Below are 16,227 nucleotides of genomic sequence, written 5' to 3'. Positions count from 1 at the left end.
CTTTCCCAAGGTGATCGTTTAACTTTCCCACACCTTATAAAACCCACATCATGGTCCCAATGGACAGTCTTCGCATACTTCGGAGTACGTTCGCCGATATCAGCCCATGGTTTCCCGAGGTATCCTGTTGTAGAATTGAATCACTGTTTCGTGGCATTTATAACAAATCGACCTTCAAATCTTCTTCTTCTTCCTTAACACCTTACGAATGTAGGGTATCTTAGTTACCGTCAGCAAACACAATAAATGTATTGACATTCCCAACCGCATTAAGGTGCCCTAGCAAACTAAATATTTTTTTTTTTAATAATCCCATATCATTTTCTTTTTTTTTTTTTTTCTTTCATAACTTTTTCTGCCTTGGCCTCTTTTTGATCCTACACCACTGAACCTTTCATTGCATTCATCCCATGACGATGTACAACATCATAATATGACATCTGATATCTTCCAAATAAAATGTTCAACTTAAATACTTGTCCAACATTTTGTGGTGGCTGTGAATGCACTCCTGATGATGATAATGACGATGACGACAATTGTTGGTCCATTGCTATGGCTGCGAATGCTGAATTGGATTGGGATTGCCTTCAAATGCTACTACAACATCTACTACTCTATCAAATGCGGCTCAATATTGGATGGCTTTGTTATCTCATTGATGCTATGGGCGAATTGAAATTTCATTTCGGAAAACCACAACCTCATCCATTACGCCATTGACATCCAAAAATGCGCTATATCCTATCCAGTGGTATGATTTAGAAAATCCCGAAGAAGTACCATGCCCAGGAGAATATAATATCAACTGCAATCATTTTCAGGCAAGTAAATGCTACTCCCATCAAATGCACTTCAGAAATAACACATTACATTTTATAACATTTTTCACAGTGGTTTAATTTAAGTTAGAATTTCTTATATTTTATTATTTATAGAAGAAGTAAATACGGACGAACGTTCTTTGGCCTGATCCTATAGCAAAAGACATAGTAGTCTTAAATTATTAAGTGCTAACTTCACCTGTAGAGTTTTAAGTTTTTAGGATCAGTGAGGAGTCTTAATAGCTCAAAATGTCAATGTGAACTGTATTAAAGCGAGAATGAACTACGTCGTGCCTTGAATTAAACATTTAGTTCAATTCAATAGTCCATATTTTGAAATTTCCAATGGTAGAAAGGTATTTGAGAGGACTCTAAATAAACAAAAATTACGAAAATTGATGGGTCTTAGGACAAAGAACATTTTTAATACATTTTTTTGGGAATTAAAAATATGAATTGAAACCTTTATAACATTTGAACTAATATATCATTATGATTTTTGTTGAGTTTTAAGAAATATTGCTGAATATACTATTCCCAAAATTCGTATCGAAAAATTCCAAAAGTGGGGACATAAGTTAAAACAAGTATATACGGCCGTAAGTTCGGCCAGGCCGAAGCTTATGTACCCTCCATCATGGATTGCGTAGAAACTTCTTCTAAACACTGCCATCCACAATCGAATTACTTAAGTTGCGGTAACGCTTGCCGATGGCAAGGTATCTTAAAACCTCCTAACACCATCTTCTAAATTGTATGTCCATACGTGGTATATATTAAATCAAAAAAGATCGATCCAATACGTATATAATTCAGTTTGACAAAGTAGACATAACATTTTGACAAAATTTTCTACAGAAAGAAAATATTAAAAAATTTTCTATGGAAATAAAATTTTCACAAAATTTTCTATAGAAATAAAAATTTTGACAAAATTTTCTATAGAAAGAAAATTTTGACAAACATTTCTACAGACATAAAATTTTAACAAAATTTTCTATAGAAATAAACTTTTGACAAAATTTTCTATAGACATAAAATCTTGGTCGATTATTTTTGGCTCGAGTGGCAACTATGATTATGAACCGAATAAAATTTGAACAAAATTTTCTATAGAAATAAAATTTTCTATAGAAATAAAATTTTGACAATGATGAAAATTTTATTATGAACCGAATAAAATTTTAACAAATTTTCTCTAGAAATAAAATTTTGACAACATTTTCTATAGAAATAAAATTTTGGTAGATGATTTTTGGCTCTAGTGGCAACCATGATTATGCACCGATATGGACCAATTTTTGTGTGATTGGACCAATTTTGGTATGGTTGTTAGCGACGGTTGTTAGATACCATATACCAATATCATGTACCAAATTTCAGCCGGATCGGATGACATTTTCTTCTCTTTGAGGCTCCGCAAGCCAAATCTGGGGATCGGTTTATATGGGGGCTATATATAATTATGGACCTATGTGAACCAATTTTTGCACGGTTGTTAGAGACCATATACCAACACCATATACCAAATTTCAGCCGGATCGGATGAAAAATGCTTCTGTTAGAGGCTCCACAAGCCAAATCTGGGGATCGGTTTATATGGGGGCTATATATAATTATGGACCGATGTGGACCAATTTTTGCACGGTTATTAGATACCATATACCAACACCATATACCAAATTTCAGCCGGATCGGATGAAATATGCTTCTTTTAGAGGCTCCACAAGCCAAATCTGAGGGTCCCTTTATATGGGGGCTATACGTAAAAGTGGACCGATATGGCCCATTTTCAATACCATCCGACCTACATCGATAACAACTACTTGTGCCAAGTTTCAAGTCGATAGCTTGTTTCTTTCGGAAGTTAGCGTGATTTCAACAGACGGACGGACGGACGGACGGACGGACGGACATGCTTAGATCGACTCAGAATTTCACCACGACCCAGAATATATATACTTTATGGGGTCTTAGAGCAATATTTCGATGTGTTACAAACGGAATGACAAAGTTAATATACCCCCATCCTATGATGGAGGGTATAAAAACGCATTTTTTTGTGATTTGCATATTTAGCAGCTGTTTACTGGTAGGAAGTTGTAACATGATTCTTTTACAGTTTGACAGTGGACGTATGGGGATTTCTGCAAAAGATATCGGCTTAGTAATCGAAGCTTCGCCATTTGAGAATTTTGTAAAAAAATATATAAGACCAAGACACAACAGATCTAAAGACTATGGAACCATTGCAACGAAGAAACGTATGTCTCAGTATTGCCAGGTGATTTTGGAATCTTTCCCCCAAATCTTAAGAAAAAACCTCAAACCCAGAGAACTCTGCTTCAGTGTACATTCACAATCTTTAACTGTACTCCAGTTGCAGTGTACGATTGGTTCGAAGTATCTAATTTGATCCTTTCACTTGTAGATCCCGCGCATGTTTTTCTCTAAATTCATGCGACAACTGTTCCGAATTTGAGAATTGTTTTAAATATTTTTATACCCTCCACCATAGGATGGGGGTATATTAACTCTGTCATTCCGTTTGTAACACATCGAAATGTTGCTCTAAGACCCCATAAAGTATATATATTCTGGGTCGTGGTGAAATTCTGAGTCGATCTGAGCATGTCCGTCCGTCCGTCCATCCGTCTGTTGAAATCACGCTAACTTCCGAACGAAACAAGCTATCGACTTGAAACTTGCCACAAGTAGTTGTTATTGATCTAGGTCGGATGGTATTGCAAATGGGACATATCGGTCCACTTTTACGTATAGGCCCCATATAAACGGACACCCAAATTTGGCTTGCAGACCCTCTAAGAGAAGCAAATTTGATCCGATCTGGCTGAAATTTGGTACATAGTGTTAGTATATGGTCCCTAACAACCATGCAGAAATTGGTCCACATCGGTTCAAAATTATATATAGCCCACATATAAACCGATCCCCGGATTTGCTTGCGGAGCCTCTAAGAGAAGAAAATTTCATCCGATCCGGCTGAAATTTGGTACATGGTGTTAGTATATGGTATCTGACAACCATGCAGGAATTGGTTCATATCAGTACATAATTATATATAACCCCCATATAAACCGATCCCCAGATTTGACCTCCGGTGCCTTTTGGAGAAGCAAAATTCATCCGATCTGGTTGAAATTTGGTACGTGGTGTTAGTATATGATTTTTAACAACCATGCCAAAAGTGGTCCATATCGGTCCATAAACATATATAGCCCTCATATATCCCAAGATTTGGTTTTGGAGCCTCCTGGAAGAGCAAATTTTATTCGAGTCTGTTGAAATTCAGTACAATGTGTTAGTATATAGCCGTTAACAACCATGTCTAACTAGGTCCATATCGGTCTATAGTTATATATAGCCCTCAGATGAATCGATCCCCAATCGCACAAAAATTGGTCCATATCAAGTTCATAATTGTACATAGCCCCAATATAAGCGACCCCCATATTTCAATACTGGCTCCCTACGTACCGTGCAAAAGTCCATATCGATTCGTAATTATTTGTAGACTTTTTTGTCTAATATATACCACGTATGGACTAACTCACATTTTAGAAAACGATTTAGGATACCACAACCCAAGTAATTTGATTATGGATGACAGTCTTTCTTAGAAGTTTCTACGCTATCCATGGTGGAGGGTACATAAGATTCGGCCTGGCCGAACTTACGGCCATATATACACGCAGAGAAGGAATATGATCACCTCAAACATGTTTTAAGAGCAAAATGTTATTTTTGTACGGTGACCATGTAACATGTTTGTCACTAAAATATTATTTTCTCGTCAAATATAACCTGCTTGCCGAAATCAGATACATGATTTCCGATAAAATAGCATGGCTGCGAAAACCATGTTACATGGTCACCAGCCAAAAATAAAATTTTGCTCTTAAAACATGTTTGAGGTGATCATATTCCTTCTCTGGGTGTACTTGTTTTTTAATATTTGTTACCCCTAAAAATCTCCCAAAACGTAAGAAAACCCCCTACATTTTGGGGGAAACCCCCAATCTGGCAAGAATGATTCATTCCTTAATCTTCATGTCCAATTAAAATTTAATAATATGTGAAAAAAATCTTTTAAAAATTCCCAATTTTGGGATAGAACGAACTCATATACTACTTGACCAAATTGGTCAAGTGTTTTATAAGAAACAATCAAAAAAAGTAAGAGAAGAAACAGTATTGCGGCAGAAAGAATGCAGGTATTTTTATCGAAAAAAATTGCGAAAATTTTGATACTTTTTTAGTTCCAAATTGTGAAGTCTACAACTTTTAAACTAAAGCGCATAGATAAACAATTTTAACCCATAATGCGTAGAATATTGTAAGGAATGCACTTAATTTGTTACAAACCTTTTTGGTAGGGACTTACAAGTTCTATCCAGCGAAGAAACAAATATGGAAATCGGTTCATAACTGCGGAAACTTAGAGGAAAACATCTCAGATTTCACACAAAAATTATGTTATCTTTATCCATTCAAAAGTTTCAGCATTATTTGGAGCCACTGTGCAGCATCTAAGTCTATGAACATTAGACTTACATTCCAGCTATCACAGTGGAATCATTAAAGAGAGCAATCGGATAGGTGGACAACAAGAGCTAGATCAATTCAAACGGTAATACCAATCTGAAGCACTGTCCATGGCAGCAGCTATACGGTGAAGAGCTACTGCCATAAGGTAAATCAATGGCTATATTAATGACGATTTCGATTGGGAAAATAAATTGCAAAATATGAAGAACACTGTCATAGATTTTGGACCCTGTATCCCTCGCAATAACCAAAAACTTTGGAATGACACTGTCATTTGGGCTAAAATACAATGAGGGAAAAAATAGTTTAACACCAAGGCAAAATATTTTTTGAGAATCGAAAACGCTATAACAATTTTTATATTTACTCTATCATATCTAATCCAGACATGGTGAATATTATAAATGTTCGCAATTGCAGGCTACTGTTCATTTAATCTCCACTGTCGTTTTGCTATGGTAATAACGATGATTCAAAGGATAATGATGTTGGCAGTTGTTTTCCGTTTGCCACAATTCTTGTCCAAGTTGCTTATAACTCGGAAATATTATATTTTCCATTAGGAGTTGAATGCTGACAAAACCCATCCATATAACCACAAACATACCCACTAAAGCTTTCAATGCCAAATGCTAGTGAACCGTACGCAGACACACACTCACATGGACATTGTTACACTTGCAGTCAGAAAATGCAATAAGTTAGGCACTTTATTGTGAATGGATGGATATGTTGTTGAATGCTCAGGAACCAGCTGCATCTCGCTGAACAGAAACTTGTTAAGGATTTTTGTTTTGCTCCACTGCAGGCGTTTGTTTTATTCTACGTTCAGTCACTCATTCCGTGCATCCCACGAACACACACAAATACTATTGGGTCTCAATTGTTCTTCTAGTGGGGCCAATGAAAAAGGAAACTGTCTCTCGTTTGTGTGTGTGTGGGAATATATACACAAACACACTCTAGTGTATGCGAGTGGCATGCACATGTGCACATACATATCTCACATATAGTGATGTAGACACTTAATTGGATTCCACTTTACGATATTTTATGTCCTTTTGTGGATTATGCTTGTTTACGAGAGCTTTCCTCTGCGTGATTATTGTATGTGTGTGTGTGTGTGTGTGGGTACTATGTATATGCGTTCGCATCAGAATGTGTACATGTGTGTGTGTCTGCCATCATAAATAAATATTTCACAAATATAAATGTATGATCCTCGCTGGAGTTGCCTTAAGCTTCTGCATGCAGTGGACATGCAATGTGGTATTGTTTGAGTTTCTAGAGCTGAAATAGCAGTCGTTTTCACTTTAACCATGGCCAAACACTGATTGCTTTTCTTAACCACAAACAATTGCAAGTAGCTTAAGGTAATTGCATCTTATTGCATAAAGTTGTTATTTTTATAGTTTTTCGTACAGATCGTCTTTCCAAAAGTCTAATATCACTTTATTTTTAGTTAGTTAATGTATTAAGTTTTAATTTGAATGCATTAAAGAGAAAGAGTAAGCAGATTCGATTTATTTGAAGATTATATCTCAAGTTAGAAATGTCCGACTATATTGTTGTTGATACTTAAATAAAAGGTATTAAGATGACGAATAATCGTGTATCATTGGATCTGTGATAATTTAAGAGGGTCAAAAATGACAAGGTTATAAATAATTGAGTGAACAAATCCGATGTCAAATCATGCAAATATGAGAAGCATTTTTGTGTGGGTGATTTGACATCATTCACTTGCTTATAACTTTGTCATTTTTCTTCTAGTTGGTCTTATTACTTACGTTAGAGTATCATCTATACGACCATGAAGAGCAACCGGACGTTCTTCAATGGTTTATACTTTTCTGGCGGAAAATTTAGCTTTTTCGCATCGAAATTTTTTGAACCACTTAACTTATCACAGATCCAATTATACACGATTATTCGTCATCTTAATACTTTTCATTTAAGTACGAACAACGATATAATCGGACATTTCTAACTCGAGATATAATTTGTTTAGTGAAAAAAAGCAAAAACTAAAAATAACGGGATATCTCAAAAAATGTTCAATAAAAAAATTTTTACATTTTTTTGTTTTTCGAATTCAGCAGATTAAAATACATAAGAAAAGTCGACATTTTCAGTGTAAACTAGTGTTGTTGTTTTCCTTTTGTTAAGTGTGTTTCAAACGATTACTAGAAATGATGTATATACCCACCAGCATAGAATGGTGACGGGGGTATAATAAGTTTGTCATTCCGTTTTTATTCAATTTACCTGAAATTGGAAATCTAGAGGTTTTTTCAGACCACAAATACGTGGGTCAAAAATTGTGAGTATCGGTCCAATTTTTGGTATAGCCCCCATATAGACCGATCTCCCGATTTTATTTCTTGGGCTTATAGAAACCGCAGTTTTTATCCAATTTTCCTGAAATTGGAAATCGAGAGGTACTTTAGAACCATAAAGAGGTGTGCCAAAAATGGTGAGCATCGGTCCATGTGTTGGTATGATCACCATATAAACCGACCTCCCGGTTTGGGTTCTTGGGCTTATAGAAACCGTAGTTTTTATCCAGTTTGCTTGAAATTTAAAATCTAGAGGTACTTGAGGACCATCAAAAGGGGTGCCAAAAATGGTCCGTATCGTTCCATGTTTTGGTATAGCCCCCATATAGACCGATCTCCTGATTTTATATCTTGGGCTTATAGAATCCGTAGTTTATATACAATTTGTCTGAACTTGGAAATTTATAAGTATTTCAGGACCATAAAGACGTGTGCCACACCTCTTTATGGTCAAGTTTTGGTATAGCCCCCATATAGACCGATCTCCCGATTTTATTTCTTGGGCTTATAGAAACCACCGTTTTTATCCAATTTTCCTGAAATTGGAAATCTAGAGGTATTTTCGGGCCATAAAGAGGTGTGCCGAAAACGGTGAGTATCGGTCCATGTATAGCCCCCATAAGAATGATCTCCCGATTCAACTCCTTGGGTTTCTATAAACCGTAGTTTTTATCCGATTTGCCAGAAATTGTAAATATTCTGGTATTTTAGGCTCACAAAAACGTGTATCGGATTAAGTTTTTATCGGTCCATTTGGTCCATATGGAGGCATTACCTCCATATGGACCGACTTCACTTCTTGAGGGTATAGAAGGCGCACTGATCATGAAAATTGCTTGAAACTCAATGTAAAATTTCCAGATTTTACTTCTCGTGTGAAAATCGACAGATTTAAGATTTCAAATCAAGACGATATTTTATAATTTTCTTGCACACTTACAAGAGATGTTAATCATTCCTCTAAAACTCAAACAAAAATGGTTCTTATAAATCCAGAATCTGATATAGTCCTCATATGTGAAATCTTTAAATTTATCTTCGGGAAGTGTCCTCAAGTCCTCATGAAATTTCAAAGGAAACCCTAATATTTGGTCCATGGCGGTGGGTATTTAAGATTCGGCCCGACAGAACTTACTGCTGTATATACTTGTTTTCTTTCATTTTAGTTAATTTTTCTTCTATGAGAGGGTGTAATTTCATGATATGTAGTTCAAAAGTAAACCAGGGCATTAAATTTTCGTGGTTTTGTGGAAATCTCAAAACGTGGAGTATAATTTAGTTCAATTTTCGCACATGGTAGTTCATTCTTGCTATAAAACAGTTTAATTTTTTTTTCTGTTTACTATGGAGTCCAGTCGAGTGTTGCTCACGTGGTGTAATCGTCCGTTTTTAATTTTCTTCTTCGGATTTTTTTTTTTTTTTGGTTGATGCCTGATGACTAGCCATAGGTCTTCGTTGGTGATAGTGTTTGGCCATTCGGACTATTTGTTATAAAGTATTTTCATTAAGAGCAAACAAACCTGAATTTGCCCGAAACCGAATGATGTCACGAATGTCTGTTTTTAGAAAATTGTTTAGCTCAAAAAAGAAATGAATAATACTCCAATGTGATTTCATCTGTTTGTATAAAATTTAAAGTCACTTAATCCAATCATTAGCTTAATTTTGACGAAACACAAATCTTACATTCCAAATATTTCTTCTTTTTTTTGTTTTGTTTTAATCACAATTTAGTGATGAGTTTATGCATAGAAAGAATCGCAATTTAATTTGACCAGATCTTAATCTAACTTTAATTCCATTGCTATTTTCCATTTATTCTCTGTAGAAATTAATGTTTTTGCGGTGTTTCCGCATTGATCGAATTTTCCGTTCGATAAATCAGTATATTGTCGACACCATGGATGAGTTTTTCATTATGCCACCGGTTGTGAGCTTCATGGCCATCTATGAGCAGACAACGTGTCACATACCTGTGTGCTTTATATTAAGCGCTGGATCCGATCCGACGAATGATTTGATGAAACTGGCGGAACAAGTTGGCGGTGGTCTGGGTAACTTTTGCCACATATCATTGGGCCAGGGACAGGAAAAGGTAAGTATACATCTATCTTTCAATATGATGACTGCTATTTGATTGTGGGTGTGAATATGTATATGTGTAAATTGCTATCGGTGTTTCAAAAAAAAAAAAACCAACAACGATTCTTGTTCACAAATGGGAACTTTCATTTCTCACAACTCAGTAACGAGACGTTATAACCAACCAAGTTTTTATTGTTGTTTTGCAGATAGCTAGCATTGAATAATAGTTTAGAATAGAGTTGTCATCGCAGAATTTCATTATTTTCTGGGAATGATTTGATAATCTGGCTACTTGGCAGAGTTTCATGTTAGTTAGCTGGTAGATCATGGTGGACGGTAATCTATATCGAACAATTGTCTCTTATGGTCTTCATATAAACCGATCGCCAGATTTGATTTTATGAGGTTCTAAGCGATACACCAAAGATTGTTGTTTTAATTTTTGTTATATACACCCTCAAAAAAAATCACTTCTCTAACATATACCCCAAACACATTTTGCTTCAAGCATATATATTTTCAGGATTGGTCCAAACAAAATATTGTTTGTATTGTTCAAACATATTATGTTTCACTTTAGGGCATACATTGGTAGAAAAAATTTTAATGAAATTTTCAGTGTGTGGATATATTTTTAAGGCGCCAATTGGTTACATCCATTATTTTACTTGCAGCATACTCTCTAGGTCTCTCTTTCTAAACACATATTTATTTATAGGCTATTTCTAAATTAATATATGTTTGCATCTAAGCATATTATATTTAGCAACATTTTATGTCCCAAACATAATATGTTCTAACATATATGTCCCAAATATATTATGCTAGTTTATGAATATTATATGCTTGCACTTAAAAATATTGTGTTAAAAAATTTTGAGTTCCAAACATATAATTTTTACACCCAAACATATGAAAAACAGTGTTTTTCGTCCGTGTACGCTCTATATGTATTCCTACAAATTTCACAGTTTAAGCTTGATCTTACACTGATAGAAGAAACTTATATATGAACGATATGTGTCATCAAAATTGAGTCAATGAATCAAATTCGTTGATATAACGAAACTTGACATTAATATAAAGAATCTTCGGCAATTAACCAAACGTTTCCTACCATTGACGAATATTTTCATTAGCATAACGAAAATGTTTTGTTATATCAAAGACAAATTTTGGTTGGCTAAATTTGTGTATAGCAGGTGAACAATTTAGCATATCCGAATATGTGGTAACAACAGTGAGGTAAGTTTGTCATTCCGTTTATAACATCTCGAAATATCGTTTTCCGACTATTTAAAATGTATACCTTCTTGATCAGCGAGAAATTCTAAGACGATATAACGATGTCCTATTGTGATCACGCTACAGCCTTCAATAATGGCGCTATCGTTCTGAAATTTGTCACAGATTCTTCGTGATCTCACTGATCTCTCGATTTAACTTCTTGGGCTTTCACACTGTAATTTTCACCATAATTGCTTAAAATGGGCTATATCATGTTTCGATAACCCCATACTGAAAAAAAACATGGCCGGTTCCAGGGAGCCACCGTGGTGCAATGGTTAGCATGCCCGCATTGCATACACAAGGTCGTGCGTTCGATTCCTGCTTCGACCAAACACCAAAAAGTTTTTCAGCGGTGGATTATCCCACCTCAGTAATGCTGGTGACATTTCTGAGGGTTTCAAAACTTCTCTAAGTGGTTTCACTGCAAAGTGGAACGCCGTTCGGACTCGGCTATAAAAAGGAGGTCCCTTGTCATTGAGCTTAACATGGAATCGGGCAGCACTCAGTGATAAGAGAGAAGTTCACCAATGTGGTATCACAATGGACTGAATAGTCTAAGTGAGCCTGATACATCGGGCTGCCAACTAACCTAACCTAACCCAACCATGGCCGGTTACAAAGATTTTGTCTTTACTTTAAAAATTTTGGTATTGATTCCGAGCCAAAGAAGCAGAGAATACAAGTACGGATACTTTTAAGACACAATTCTCTTTTAAATTTGGATTTTGTGTACTTGCTTCTAGGAAGCAACTTTTAATTTTTCGTTTTTTCAGCTTTTTTCTTCATACGCCTCTCTTCAAAGTCCTTTAAAAGCGAGTTAACGACAACTTTTTTCCAAATTCCGACTCGAATTCCAGTAGGAATTATGCTATGTTTCAAGTAGAAAACGTCTTTAAAATAAAATGTTAAAAACCATGTCCTATATTTGAACGATTTTTTGCTTTGTAGTCAAGATGCAAAATGGCAACAAATTTGAAGACAATTTCATTAATTTTAAAGATTTTTTTTTTATACCCTGCGCCACACTGTGGACAGGGTATTATAAGTTAGCGCATATGTTTGCAACACCCAGAAGGAGACGAGATAGACACATGGTGTCTTTGGCAATAATGCTCAGGATGGGTCCCTGAGTCGATATAACCATGTCCGTCTGTCCGTCTGTCCGTCTGTCTGTGAACACATTTTTGTGATCAAAGTCTAGGTCGCAATTTAAGTCCAATCGCATTCAAATTTGGCACATGTTCCTAATTTGGGTCAGAATAGAACCCTATTGATTTTGGAAGAAATCGGTTCAGATTTAGATATAGCTCCCGTATATATCTTTCGCCCGATATGCACTAATATGAAACATAACATAAACATAAAACTTAGTCGTATAGTCAAGTGTGCAAAATTTGATTGAAATCTTTCGCCCGATATGGACTTATATGGCCCAGAAGCCAGATTTTTGGTTGAAATTTTGCACTAGGAGTACAATTAGTAGTATAGTCAAGTGTGCAAAATTTGATTGAAATCGGTTCAGATTTAGATATAGCTCCCATATATATTTTTCACCCGATATGGACTAATATGGTCCTATAAGCCAGAGTTTTGGCCCAATTTGGTTGAAATTTTGCATAGGGAGTAGATTTAGAATTGTAGCTATGAGTGCCAAATTTGGTTAAAATCGACTCAGATTTAGATATAGCACCCATATATATTTTTTGCCCGATATGCACTAATATGGACCCAGCAGCCAGAGTTTTATACCGATTTGCTTGAAATTTTGTACAAACATAACACTTAGTCGTATAGTCAAGTGTGCAAAATTTGATTGAAATCGGTTTAGATTTAGATATAGCTCCCATATATATATCTTTCGACCGATATGGACTAATATGGTCCTCAAAGCCAGAGTTTTGGCCCAATTTGGTTGAAATTTTGCACAGGATGTAGATTTAGCATTGTAGCTATGCGTGCCAAATTTGGTTGAAATCGAATCAGATTTAGATATAGCTCCCATATATATCTTTCGCCCGATATGCACTTATATGGACCCAGAAGCCAGAGTTTTATCCTGATGAGCTTGTTATTTTGCACAAGGAGTACAATTGGTAGTATAGTCATGTGTGCCAAATGTGATTGAAATCGGTTCAGATTTAGATATAGCTTCCATATATATGTTTTTCTGATTTCGACAAAGATGGTCAAAATACCAACATTTTCCTTGTTAAATCGCCATTGCTTAATCGAAAAGTTGTAAAAATGACTCTAATTTTCCTAAACTTCTAATACATATATATCGAGCGATAAATCATAAATAAACTTTTGCGAAGTTTCCTTAAAATTACTTCAGATTTAAATGTTTCCCATATTTTTTTTACTAAAATTGTGTTCCACCCTATGTCATTAGCCAACTTAAATTTTGAGTCTATAGATTTTGTAAAAGTCTTTCATGTTATGATACCCATTTTTAAGTGAAATCACTCCAGTATAAGGACAATACGACTTCATTGAAAAGTTTATCGACTTTTGGACAAGGAAAAAAATTTTATATCAGAGAAATGTGTCTTCTATGCTAAGCTAAATTTGCATTCGTATTTTAAAGATATGAAATCTTTGACCTCACGACAATATTTTTTTCAGTGCATATAGGCAGATTTCCCAATTTGAATTCTTTGGCTTACAGACACCGCAATTTTCATCCGATTTGAAAATGAAATGCGCTGAAATGATCCGTTTTGTAAAAACCCGCATATAGACAGATCTTCAGATTTGACTTATTGGGCGTTTAGGCAACCTAATTTTTATCCCATTTCTTTGAATTTCAAAATCATAAACGTGTGCCGTATATGGTGTGCGTCGGTGCATGTTAAAGTATATTCCCCATATAGACCGATTTCCCGATTTAACTTCTTGGGCTTTTACACCCAGAGAAGGAATATGATCACCTCAAACATGTTTTAAGAGCAAAATGTTATTTTTGGGTGGTGACCATGTAACATGGTTTTCGCAACCAAGTTATTTTCTCGGAAATCATGTATCTGATTTCGGCAAGCAGGTTATATTTGACGAGAAAATAATATTTTAGTGACAAACATGTTACATGGTCACCATATAAAAATAACATTTTGCTCTTGAAACACGTTTGAGGTGATCATGTTCCTTCTCTGCGTGTAGACACCACCATTTTTTTTCTAATTTGCATGAAATTGCAAATTTATTGGTATTTTATCTGCGTCGAATATACATGGAGGTATATTGATGCCCATTTTGCTAAAGCCCCCATATAAATAGATTTCCCAATTTGACGTCTTGTGCATCTAGTTACCGGAATTTTAATCCGATTTGCCTCAAAATGGAAATCTATAAGTATTTTAGGTGCCATTGTCGAATTTAGGGAATTTAGACACCACAATTTTTATTCATTTGTTTTGAAATTGAAAATCTAAAACTATGTTACGTTCATAAAGATATATGTCAAATTAGGTCTATATCGGTAAGAGGTTGATATAACTCTCATATATACCAGTCTTCTGATATAACTTCTTGAGGGAATAGTATACTTATTATTCAAGTTGCATGAAAGTAGAAGTAAAATTTCCCGATGTTATTTTCCAACTCCTTCGAGTAATGGAGTAAAAAAATTGTTTCTTATCGGATTTTCTTGTACGCTTATACGCGATGTTGAAGATTCCTCTACAACTAAACCAAAAATGGTCACAAAAGCCCAGAATCTACAAAAGTCTTCATATGTAGAAACTTTAAATTTAACTTCGGAAGGAATAACTTTCTCTCTCTCTTCTTGAGAGAGTATATTCCATTAACTCTTGAAGTTCTATATATTTCCATATAACCCGCTATGCGAGGAGTTTGGCGGGTATTTATGATTCAAACCGGCCGAAGTACTGCCATATACATTTTATGACATGTGGTAGAAATTACTTCTTATACTCGGAAATGACTTATGGTAACCGATTGCTAGCTATGTCTTCTCAATGTCTACGCTAAGGAATTTTTATCCTTAAACCCCATTTTCTAGAAATTGGTGTCCTTTTAAAAATACCCCATATGATGTCCCTAGCTCAAATGTAGGTGGCAACTGTTTCTCCGTATAATCATACACAAGTATGTGTCTCAGTTGGTTCGTTGATATCCTTGGAATCCAACAGATGAATCGAATGAATCTATATTAGCCGAGTACACGTCCATTGTGTCAATTTCATTTCGGCTTTCCTGCTGCTGCTACTGTTGTTGTTGTTGTTAGTGTTCTGCTGTCGGTTTTTGCTGTCAAAGCAAATAAAGAATAGATAAACAAAGCGTAAAACGGGGAGTACAACCGCATAAACAGACAAACAAACAAGCAAATAAATAAAGCCATGAAGAATGGAATAGCCAACGAACCCAACAACACACACTATCTTAGCATCATTGCCAGTTATTCATGGGAACTTCGTTAGTTATGTTCGAAGGTAGGTACCTGAAGACATGGCTACATTTGTAATTGCATCATCCGAATGCATGAATATGATTCATATGCCCAATGCATACATCCATTGCATTCAAAGGGTAGTGAATTCAATCCCAGTTTCGATCGAACGCCTGAAAGCTGTAGTTCAACGTTCAGACTTAGAAAGAAAATTCTTCTTCCCAAACGAAATTTTAGGCCAACGAACATCTTTTGAAATATAACTTTGATCTGCAAAAAATATGTGCCTACCAGAAATATTGATTTTAGGCACCATAAAATATGTACTGATTGACTCAGAATTACCTCCTATGTCAAGACCTTGGTGTCCGTTCGTCTGTCCATTTATTTGTTTTTTCGCAGGATCACAATTATTAACTGATTTTGATGAAGGTTCATGGCGTTTTTTTTTTTTTGCCCAAGTATGAACCCTATTGAATTTGGAAAAAGCGGATCAAATTTAGATATAGTTTCCATATATATATATATATCATCCGATTTCGATAAATTGGGTCAGATTCTTTACTAATTTGTTTTGCGATTTCCTCTTTTATAATAATGGGCTCAATATTTATTTGCCAAACCTATTTGAATGAAACCCCACGAATACTTATGTTTACTAATTCGGTAGGAGTGGTTCAGGGTATGATATAGTCGGTCCCGCCCGACTTTC

General features: G+C 35.3%; 1 protein-coding gene across 1 annotated transcript in view; it reads left to right on the top strand.

Moving 5' to 3' along the window:
- Dhc98D (Dynein heavy chain at 89D) overlaps window positions 1-16,227 on the top strand; it is a 252,715-nt gene that overhangs the window by 187,396 nt on the left and 49,092 nt on the right. Inside the window, exons 48-49 of the mRNA XM_075295234.1 lie at window positions 753-824; window positions 9,561-9,827. Coding sequence (XP_075151349.1) covers window positions 753-824; window positions 9,561-9,827 — 339 coding nt within the window. The remainder of the gene's footprint in view (window positions 1-752; window positions 825-9,560; window positions 9,828-16,227) is intronic.

The sequence above is a fragment of the Haematobia irritans genome, chromosome 1 (genome assembly GCF_050003625.1).
Source record: "Haematobia irritans isolate KBUSLIRL chromosome 1, ASM5000362v1, whole genome shotgun sequence".
Taxonomy (NCBI): Eukaryota; Metazoa; Arthropoda; class Insecta; order Diptera; family Muscidae; genus Haematobia; species Haematobia irritans.
This window is presented reverse-complemented; position numbering and strand designations above follow the sequence as displayed.